At 39.2% G+C, this 11,286-nt stretch overlaps 1 protein-coding gene across 3 annotated transcripts; it reads right to left on the bottom strand.

Moving 5' to 3' along the window:
• On the bottom strand, window positions 1-8,202 carry hexb (hexosaminidase B (beta polypeptide)). Of its 3 annotated transcripts, none has more exons than XM_006796843.3 (14): window positions 7,874-8,202; window positions 7,575-7,729; window positions 5,912-5,977; window positions 5,007-5,053; window positions 4,774-4,884; window positions 4,589-4,690; window positions 4,370-4,502; window positions 4,101-4,281; window positions 3,928-4,014; window positions 3,768-3,840; window positions 2,239-2,419; window positions 1,781-1,871; window positions 505-609; window positions 1-355 (listed from the first exon to the last, which is right to left on the bottom strand). In XM_006796843.3, exons 1-14 carry the CDS (start codon window positions 8,122-8,124, stop codon window positions 292-294), a joined length of 1,647 nt encoding a protein of 548 aa, XP_006796906.1. In that variant the 5' UTR covers window positions 8,125-8,202; the 3' UTR covers window positions 1-291. The 3 variants fall into 3 exon arrangements, with proteins under 3 accessions (XP_006796906.1, XP_006796907.1, XP_087699980.1); XM_006796844.3 differs by lacking the exon at window positions 2,239-2,419 and adding an exon at window positions 2,830-3,004; XM_087843854.1 differs by having other exon boundaries at window positions 4,370-4,498; window positions 4,585-4,690.
• Between the last annotated feature and the right edge of the window lie 3,084 nt (window positions 8,203-11,286).

The raw sequence follows: 11,286 nt of genomic DNA on the forward strand, positions 1-11,286 counted from the left end.
TCACTTTAAATCCTTGGTTTTTATTTTGTAAACAACCAGAAAAATCTTCTGAACTGTTAACTTTTTATTGACAATGAATTCTAGAAACATTCATAAAAAAAGTGCAATCATAACAGTAACACCCTCGACATTAAATATGATTTAAAAGTTCTGTGGAGGAAATCTAAAAAAGGACGATGTGTTTCAGAGCTCATCAGTACAGTGATCTAGGCAATTCAGCATTTTAGTTTCATATAGTTGAATATGAATTTTTTCCCTTTCCATTTCATTTGCTGGGTCCGGTCTTCGTTTTCAGACACCCTTGTACTCACGTGGACAGTAGCTGGAAAACAGCGGCTCAGCTGGGATGCCGCGCCTAATGTAGGACACAATGATTTAGTAGTGGAACAACACCTTAATGCAAAATACCTAAATGACTCTCCTCTTAACAGAAAGGCACCTGCTAACTGATAAAATTAGCAGGTAGATACAAATTAGTGGTACAAAGGCTCCTCTGATACTTACTCTACCATACGGCAGCGGTGCAGTGACAGTCTGTTGAAGGCATCGCCGATGTCGGTCACGCTTTTGGCGCTCCACAGCCGCTCTGCCACAGCACTGGCACGAGGCCTGGAAGTAATAACAAGAAGCAGAAGTTGGTTGTCTGGAGTATTCAGGTTAACTCAATGCCAAGGAGGAAAGCAATCAGCAGTGATCTTAGAGAAGCAATTGTTGCTGCCCATCAATTTGGGAGGGCTTATATGGACATTTTGAAAGTCTCAAATCAGAAAAAGACTGAACAAGTATGGGTTTGTTTGGAAGACTTGCCAGGAGAAAGCATCTCCTCTAAAACATGGCAGCACAGATTAGGTTTCGGGGATGACATCCTTTGAACAGATGAGACTAAAACAGAAGTCTTTGGCCAAATTGGTGGAAATCGAACACAGCATTGGCACAAACACCTCTTAACAACTGCCAAGCACAGTGGTGGAGGGGTGATGATTTAGGTTGCACCGAGTCAACCATGAACTCCTCTGAATACTAAAGTATTATAGAAGCAAATGTGAGATTTCAGATTCAGAAAATTCAGAAAACCTATAACAGAATGGCTGAAAGAGAAAAAAGTAATGCTGTATTGGCACAGTCAAAGTCCAGACCACGCTCTCGACCTCAAACTTGATTGAAATACTCCACAGCATTAGATAAATACTTCAAGAGAGCTGTGTTCATGCAAATAGCTCTCAAAGGTTCCTGAAAACCTCAATAAACTGAACATTGTAAACCAGTGGTCCCCAACCTTTTTTGCGCCACGGACCGGTTTATGCCCGACCATATTTTCACGGACCGGCCTTTAAGGTGTCGCGGATAAATACAACAAAATAAAACTAGTACCGGTACCGAAAAATAATAAGATTTATTCATAACACACGTGAAAAGACCCAGGAAAACAGAGTTAACGATAACAAAATAACGCTGAAAACCGATAAAAACCATACATTTCACACCTGAGCCTCAACTCTCACGGCCCGGTACCGGTCCGAGGCCCGGGGGTTGGGGACCGCTGTTGTAAACAATAGAGGGCCATAATTCCTCCACAATGTTGTGAGAGAAAACAATTACTGAATGATAAAGTGCACCTCGTTTTCCATACACTGCTTCTGCATTTTTGCTTAGTTATTGAATAAAAGAGTGTAATATGTCATGTGTTGTTGAGCTCAGGTAGCATTTACCTCATTTAGAACTGAATAATATGCATATTGTCTGTTAATCACCTATTAAAATGCACCTATATCAGGCTTACCAAAGTCTGGGTGTGAGGTTTGTAGCGTCCACATACTCTCCCCACAAGCAGGCCTCTCCACCAATCACCAGCTTTTTCTGCTCATCAGTTCCTGTTTTAAAATTTAGTATTTGATCGGGTCAGGGAAATTCAACAATGACACGTTCGAAAAACTGAAAAGGGACAACAGTGATGAATAAAATAATTGAATTATCTAAATTATATATTCTCCCGAATGACAGTAAAATATTAATTTATTTTTCTGCTCGTTACTGAACAGGCTTACACCAATTTGCACAGGAGTGACATTCCTGAAACTTGAGATCTAGGCCAAAAGTTGACTACAGTGTGACCCTGACAACAACAAAGCAATAAAATATTATCACATGAACGGGGTCAAGTTCTGAAAGGTTGTAAATATGAATCGGAAATGATCTTAAAAAAAAATATATATATGAATCATTAATGCAGACACAAACCCTTAAAGTCCTGTGGGTCGGCCTTGTAAAAGCCCTGCCAGTCCTGCCCGTAGGAGATACGGTTCAGGTACCAGGGAGTGGACAGCAGGGTCTGGTACCCTGATGCAGTAACGTTTGCCATCTCATTCTGGTATTGTTCCTGGTTTCCCTTCCAAACGTGGATTAGTGTGTCTGCTTTCAGCTACACAGCACACACATACACAGACATCTCAGTAATGAGAACATAAGAGAAAAGTACGGAGAGGAACCAAGACAAAAGCTTTTTCCAGCTTTATAGAGAACCAAACCTTACACATTTCGACCAGTCATGCACAAATGTACCCAACATTGTTTACTCATGACTTCCTTCTTAGTTTTTTCAGTATCATTTCAAATATGCGATTGGTCCCCCATAGTGGTGAAAACAGCAGCACATTAAAAGGAACAACATCTGAAACCACCAACCACAATGCCCCATGTTCAGTCTGTTGGCCTTTTGTCACAACTGTGCAATTTTCAAGTGTACAAGTGTAAGCCTGTTGGAAGTAACAAAAAAACTGAGTTCATATCAATATATATTCAAAATATGACCAATTCTTGTTTAAAACTGACCTTCAAAGTTGAGTGGTTCAACTTTGTAGTACTTCTGCCAATCCTGCCCGTAGCTAATATAATCTAGGTACCATGGAGCAGAGAGGATGGTGGTGTAGCCTGCTGCCGTGACATTGCTCATCTCCTTATCACTTCCGCCACCAATCCACACATGCACTACCGTGTCAGGCTTTAGCTGGAATGGTTACAAATCAAACTCGTGCACTTGAGTTAAATCGTTACATGAAGGTTGACTGTGACTAAAGAAATGATTAGAGGACATGACTGGTGTAACATCGTTTTGCTTTGTTGCCAAGAGTTAGATGAGAATCTCAAGACTAATTTCATGTCTGTCTCTAAGTTAGCATTAAAAGCTAGCAAGCTAAGCTTACTACAAAGTCTTGAAAGGGGTAAAATGCTGTTACAGCCTTCATCATAAAATCCCAAAGTCTAATAAGCAGACTTTAAATCTTTTACGCCATTGACTCTCAAACTTTAGTAGCCAGGACCCCATACAGGCAAGACAAGCTTCTTAATGATGCAAATTGAGCTAGTTTGGTCTTAGCATCATTTCACAGTATTGATTATTTGAATATTTCTCTATGATTGCCAGCTAGCTAATATTAACAAGCTTCCTGAGAAAAGTGACTCATTTCATGACAGTTTAACACAATTATACAGTACTGTGCAGAAGTCTTGAAAGTCACCTTTCCTTTCAGAGAAATATATATATGTATCATGGTAATTATAGCCCCAGTAATTGGCTACTAGTGCGAGCCTATAATTTAGCATTTAGACAATTGAGTATTTATCCAACTTTCAGCAAGATAGTAAAAAAGCTTAATTTTTCCAATTAGTCCTTCACTAACTAAATGAAAAACTTCAAATTAAATCAAAGTTAAATTGATGATTAAGCATTCAACATTCAAATTGATTTAGCTAATGTTTCAAGACCTTACCTTAACACCATTGTCAAAGACCTCCTGCCAGATCAGGTAGCCCTTCTTGGTAGAGGTCACAATATCCAAGAGTCTGTTGGATCAAGAAAGCATCAAAGGAAACTTCTTTTTTTTCATTTCAACTATTAAATAGCAAACAGAGGTTTGATGGGAAACACACTTTTGGATGTAGAATGATTCCAGTTTTCTGTAGTCGTCTCCAAAATGTTGCTGCTGCATGAACTTCTGAATGTCTGGGTTGGACTTCCTGCAGGACAAAGCCAGCAGCTTAAATCTGTTGCCTGACCTCTGAGGCTAAAAGTAATTTTTCCGACTATACGTGCACAGTCTCACCAGCATGTGAAGTCCACCTCATCACCTCCCAGGTGAACGTAGCCATCGGGGAACACTGTGCTGATCTCCGTGAAGAACTGAGCCATGAAGTCGTACGTGGTGTTCAGGATGGGATTCACTGGCCCGAAAGAGCCAGAGGGTTTGGACCCAGAGTAACAGGGTGTGAGAAGATCTTTTTGGCCTGATGGGAAGTGATAAAGAGTAAAGATCAAGACATCTTCAAATAATAAAAAAAAAATTGTTAAAACTAAAAAGTCTAAAAACCTCACCTTTGCCCCAAGACTGTGTGTGTCCTGGAGTGTCAAACTCCGGTATGACACGAATGCCTCTTAGACGAGCAAACTCGATTACCATCTTCACATCGGCTGGTGTATACACGTGGGTGTATGGGTGGTAAGCTCCCTGCGAACAGTGGATCACAGCACTCTTAATAAAAAGCACCCTGCTCCTCTCTGGTGAAGTTTAAAACCAACAAACTTTGTACCAACCTGCTCGCTGAGCTGTGGGAAGGTTCGGCTTAAGTAAGGGAAGGACTGATCGTCGACAATGTGCCAGTGGAAAACATTGAATTTGTTCATTGCCATTGTTTCCTGTATGAATGAACCAGGAGAGAAAGTAATTTAGAAAGTCTGTTAAATGATTGAAAGGTAAAAAATGTTTTAAAAAGTCATACCAAATTGGCCAAAATGACTTTAATGGGAAGGAAGTGCCGAGAGCTGTCCAGTAAGATGCCTCTGTGTTGAAACCTGGGGAAGTCATTGATTATTGTTGCATTGATACTTTTCTGAAAAAGATGCAAAGTTGGAAAAAAAAGAACTTCAATTCAAATCTCGCTCACAAAAAGTTCTTTAAGGATTAACATGGTCGAAAACAAAAAACAGAAACAGCCAAATGTCTTTAACTTACAGCTCCATATTCATCTTCAAACACCAACTGGCTAAAGGTTTCCAGGCCTAGAAAAAATAAAGCAATCCAAAATAAACACATGATACAGTTCTTGGAAAACATTACAACCCCATAAAACTAAATGTAATCTGAAAACAGCAAAGGATAATATGACCAAAGTTCAACAACAACAAGTCGTGTTGAGGTGTGTCCTGTGTAAAAGCTCAGCTGATTCCAAACCTTCTTTGGCATTAACATCAGCACAAAAACTGCACTAGGAACTTCGTGGTCTGGGTTTCCAAGGCTGAGCAGCACCTGTAGGTGGCCCAGTACTTTTGCACAAAGAGTCTATGAAGCTACAACTATAGTTAGCTTAGCATTAAAGTTATAAACAGGAAGCTGTGGCTCGTCTACCAATTGGAAGGTTGTGGTTTGATCCCGGCTCCTTCAGCCTACATGTTCCCAGTGTGTTCATAGGATTTTGAGTGTGTGTAGGATGTGTAGGACTTTGGGTGAGTGCAGTAAAAAGCACTTTGAGTGCTCAATTAGAGCAGAAAAGCACCATACAAGTATGAGTCCATTTAGCATTTGCAAACACGGAAGACATGAGCAGACTATTACTGTACACAAATAAATGATGCGCAACATGATCATTGATAAGCCTGAGAGCTGCTGGAAGGCATTGTTCACCCCGTTTCTAGCTAATGAGGGCCTTGATTTGATAGTTTTCTCGTTTCTCAGCCAGTAATCGAATAAGGAAATTTCTCAGAAAACAAACAAGATAAACAAAAACTATTCATATGAGCTATTTAATTTTTTTAAAAAGATAAAGAAATCTTGGTAGAATTTCTTGTTTTCTTACTACTAAACAGAAAAGGGGAAATAAGAAATTATTTGACAAAGAAAATAAATGCTGTAAATCCTACCGTGCAGAGCTCCCCAGACCTTAGGTGCCTTCAGGACAGCAACTGGCTGATTCACTGTCAGTTCATCTGTAAGAAACCACAACCTGTTTACTGCATATTCAGCGTGTCAAAACTTGGCCAATTGTTGTAGAGGTGTTCAAGTCAGGGTACGGAAATGGTCAAGTCACGGCCTTAAGGAAGGATTTGAACATTTGGTGTAGATTAACTGGGTGAATTCTAGTATTTGCTCTCCAGGATCACTAATTCCACTGCAAAGTCTTCAGTGTGACCACAGAAACCAGCCAAAAATGCTCTGGTGCACTGAAATTACCCTGCATTTCCAATGTAAATAAATGTATCATCAATGAAATATTAGTCAGAGCATTCACAGAAAAATTAATGTTATAACTTTCTTTGAATGAAAACAATTTCATTTGTAAATCAAATAAAATGCAAGTTGGTGGTACTAAAGTCAATACTGACGTTTTGTAAGAAGTCACATGTCAAAAATGTAATTAAACTCTGTAATTTAATGAAATTTTAATCTCTTTAAAACGTCACAATATAAACCTGTTTTTTTTCTTCATTTCAGTCTGATTTCTAAATGTACTGTGTTAAAGTCTAAGAAAACAGGCGAGAAACCACAAGCAAGAATAGATAAATATCATGCTCATCATGCAGAGGCAGATAACAGTTTGCAATATTCATTTCTGCATAATCACAGATGGACGAAGTATTAAGATCATTTATATACAGTTGTGAAAACGAACTTGTCTACAGGACTACGCAGTCCTGTTAAAAACTACGTACACCCCTTGATTCAGCAGCAGAATGCCTCGAACTATTGTTTGCTTATTGTAGTATTGTACTGTTGTAGTGTTCTCTGTATGACTGGAATAGTCTCTCATTGGTGTAGAGGCATTTTGGCCCAAAAGCCATGGCTGACAGTTGGCATGAGGTATTTGTGCTGATTAACTGCGTTCGAAATTTGGAGTTGTAAATTATGACCAAACATCACCCCTTGGGCATTGTTCCAGAAGGGTTGTGATTCATTCTTATGCACATTTAAAAACCTCTCCAGACAACCCATTAGGAGAGGCTGTTTGTAATTGTACTATCATGGATTTTTAACATTTAACATGCTAACTGAGGCCTGTAGTGTCTGAAATGCTTTTGCTCTGACCTTGGGGTGAATTTCCTGGGATGTTAAATGCCCAAACTTGTGCCTTAAGAGAGGTGCCCAGTGCCCACAGCATAGGATTCCCATAGGAATTAACCTTTTAATTCCTATGGGAGCTGTAAGGGTATACTTGGTTTTTCCACATGGTTGCATAGTATGAAAATTTGTTTTCAGGTGGCAATAGTTACAATAAAGTTAGGAACACTTCATACATAATCAATATAAAACAGCTGTACAAATTTGCTCCATATTTTCATTCATTCGGTTTCACTTTCATTGCACATCTTTTTCGTTTGGTTTGCTTTGTAAAATCATAAAGTGGGAAGTACCCTGAAAAGCTGGAACATACATGTAATAGAGTAAAAATTACAGCATTTCCCCTCTGTAACGCAAGGCAGTTTAGCAACAGTAGTTACAGCTAGTTACATGGAATAGCTGAGGAAGAGGCACCTGATTGGACACCGCCGTTAAACATGACATGAACGAGGAAGGGAAGGTACTCACATGACTCGTCAGAAGTCACACTGGGGTATCCGTCACATTCAGAGTCAGGTGATGTGATCCACACCTGCAGCTCGGACAGATCAGAAGGATCTGATCGCCTGTTGTTTTTGCTCCACCACTGCTTTTTAGCGCTGCCGAACATGTACTCATAATACCTACAGAGAGAGACAGCACGAGGGTGGAAACTGGCCCCTGAACGCAACACGGGCTGCGGTGTTGAGATTTCGACACATATATAAATATTGTGCAGCGATTTAAATAAATAAATATAAAAACAGCTTATAAACACAGCTGCTCACCTCCTGTATGCGCTCTGTAGGAGACTGCAGCTTGGTCCAGCTGACGACGCTTTGGCATCAACAATCCTGAAGCTGCTACTGGTTAACTTGAGTGAAACCTCTGAAATCTGCACTTTCTGCGGCAGAGGCCACAGGGAGCCGTGCTTTGACGCCTCGAAAACGGGCTCGGCCTCAACATAGTCGTCGATGTTGTTGTGCTGCAGGCCCTGGCAGAAACTAAGGGCCAGCAACAGCGACACGAACTTCAGCATTACTGTTTTGTTGACAAGTTACAGTCAAGTCACAAGACCTTGCGACAGCAGCACTTTTATTTTGCGAGAGGGGGCGGGACTTCCATGCGGAAGTCAAATTTAACAGAAATTTAAAGAGAAACCACAAACCTGCCTACTCTCTTGAAAAGTACAATGATCGTATATTTACTCAGCCAAATCATCGAGTCAGGTCCAGTATGGATGAAATGTTATTGAAGTAAGCTGATTTACAAATGCTAAACTAATACAAAGTACTCAGTTCAAAGTAAGAAAACGCGTGACAAAAATGATGATATCGTATATGATGAAATTATTAAAACTTTTGCATTCATACTGATTGCTTCAATCGACGGTCTATTCAAATTTAAAGACCTTGTTGACCTTAAAACAGTCCACATTTGGTACAGATCAAGACAATCCACCGTGGGGTAACTATCTGATCCCCTTCTGAATTTATATTTTGCTTACATGTAAAGAAATGAACAATCGCTAATTGTAATTGTAGTTTCACTTTATTGGCGACAGGCAGAATATCGACCACAAATCCAGAAATAATCCACACATTACATGAAGGTCATACGTTGATTTGTATTTCATTGAGTCAAATAAGTATTTGATACCCCACAAACTGGCTGTCTGCCCATGTGTAACACATATGACAATCAGTCAACCAATCAATCAGTTATAGATACTCGTGTGTATAGTGTGTGTATAAAGCACGTTATTCCAACCTCTCCACCACTATAGGCAAGACCAAAGATCTGTCTGGGACAAGACTGTAGACCTTCACAAGGCTGTAATGGGCTACAGAACAATCAGCATGAAGCTTGGTGAGAAAATGATAGCTGTTTGTGTGATTATTCAGAAATGGAAGACATACAAAATGACAATGAATCACCTTTGGTGTGGAGCTCCATGCAAGATCTTGCTTCGTGTGATTAGGATCATCATGAGAAAGGTGGGGGATCAGCCCAAAATTACAAGGGAGGAGTTTGTTAATTATCTGAATTCAGCTGGTACCACAATCACAGAGAACACCATTGGTAACTCAGTAAGGACTGAATGCATGTAATGGATTGAAATCCTGCAGTGCTCATATGGTCCCTGTACATGAAGACAGGTGTACAGGCCCATCTTAAGTTTGCCAATGAACATTAAATGATTCAGTGAAGGATTGTGAGGAAACGCTGTGGTCACTCGACCCGCCATGTTTAGAGGAAGAGAAATGCTGAGTATAATCTAAAGAACACCCTCCCCACAGTCAAGCATGGAGGTAGAAGCATCATGCTTTTGGGTTGTTTTTCTAATAAGGATACAGGATGACTTCACCACTCAGCCAGAACACTGAAGCTGGATCACGGATATGTCTTCCAGCACGACGGTGACCCAAAACATGTCATAAAATCAACAAAGGATCGGCTAAAGAAGAAGCACATTGATGTTATCAGTTTAGTTTCCAGGAGATTCTAGTTTATTCTGCCAGAATAGGCAGGCCTTCATGGCAGCTGTGTTTTTAATGGTTTCTCTGCTTTTACTTTTGTATTGTGTAAGTCAAAAGCACACTACATTATTGTGACATCAGGTTACTGACTTGGCCTTTTAACAATATTCCATTTTTTTTCTTTCTTTGACTTAAAAAAGAAGGTTCTTTCACACTATGTTTTGGGATAGCACCTAAATGTACAGTATGCTTTGCATCACGAACCTACCTTTCTGTTTAAAAAGAAAGACACCAAACTTTGACCAGTATGTAAATTATACCTTATTATTCTATTATCTAGAGTATGTGAATGTGTTTACAGCCTAAAGTGAAGTGTGTGAATTTACATACAACTTGCCATCGGGTATATTTGCTTACTCATTTCTAACTGACGTGCTTGGCCGCTAAAGTTAGTGCTAAACAAGAACAACAGGTTTTACTGTGTACCTTTGACAGCCCACATGACAGGGTCATCTAAAAAAACGTAACATAACTAGCTCTATGCATGCTTATTCGTCCATTAATTACTTTTAATCACAAGAACCCCAAACTGAAAGAATGATATGCAGATTGGAGCATTTATTTAACTCACAAATGATAAAAATATAGGCAGACACTTTGGGTAAAACAGAATTAGCTGATTACAGTCTAAGCGCTTCAAATAGCTAGCATGTATTTGCATTGTCATTTGGTCATTTTAACTCATCACTGATGCTGCCTTTCAACATCTACTAACCACAGTGTTATTCAGCTGTGTGAGGCCAATACAAATGTTTTTTTGTTTCTCATGTCATATAAAAGATTTTATGCCATTGGATTGATGGCTTTGCTCCTAAAATATGGCACATCATTTTGTTATCTATATATGAATTGACAAATAACAGTATAATCCCTGCTTAAAAGAAATTTGTGTATAGTATTGAGAATACCATTTTACTACAATTAGAATAGACAAATAAATCTACCAAACACCACATGGACTTGATCAATACACTATGTAGTTGAATATCTACCACTTGTAACCACTTGTATAATGGCATACCAATAATTAGAGTTATGCCTTTATACAACATAGCATACCACTTTATCTATCCATGAAGCCAGATAGGACACAACAATTAGTTAAACTCTAGTTGTCTTAAAGACATAAACACCATGGATGGCCTCTAACTGTCTGCTTCTAAATTCACATAAAACTGAGGTTATTGTACATGGTAGAAATATGGTATTTAACCGGATACTTACTCTGGATGGCATTACTGTGGCCTCCAGTAACACTGTGAAGAACCTTGGTGTCATTTTTGACCAGGATATGTCCTTTAATGGACATATTAAACAAATATGTGGTACTGCTTTTTTGTATTACCGTTATATCTTTTAAATTATGAATATCCCGTCTCAGGATGATGCTGAAAAACTAGTTCATGCATTTATTACTTCTAGGCTGGACTATTGTAATTCATTATTATCAGGATATCTGAAAAACTCCATGAAAAGCCTTCAGTTAATCCAAAATCAAGAGTACTGGCAGGGACTAGAAAGGGAAAGCATATTTTGCCTATATTGGCTTCTCTTCATTGGCTCCCTGTTAAATCCAGAATCAAATTCAAAATCCTGCTCCACATATAAAGTCTTGAATAATCAGGCCCCATCTTATCTGAATGACCTCATAGTGCTGTATC

Source organism: Neolamprologus brichardi, chromosome 7 (genome assembly GCF_056152115.1).
Source record: "Neolamprologus brichardi isolate AB-2024 chromosome 7, ASM5615211v1, whole genome shotgun sequence".
NCBI classification, from domain to species: Eukaryota; Metazoa; Chordata; class Actinopteri; order Cichliformes; family Cichlidae; genus Neolamprologus; species Neolamprologus brichardi.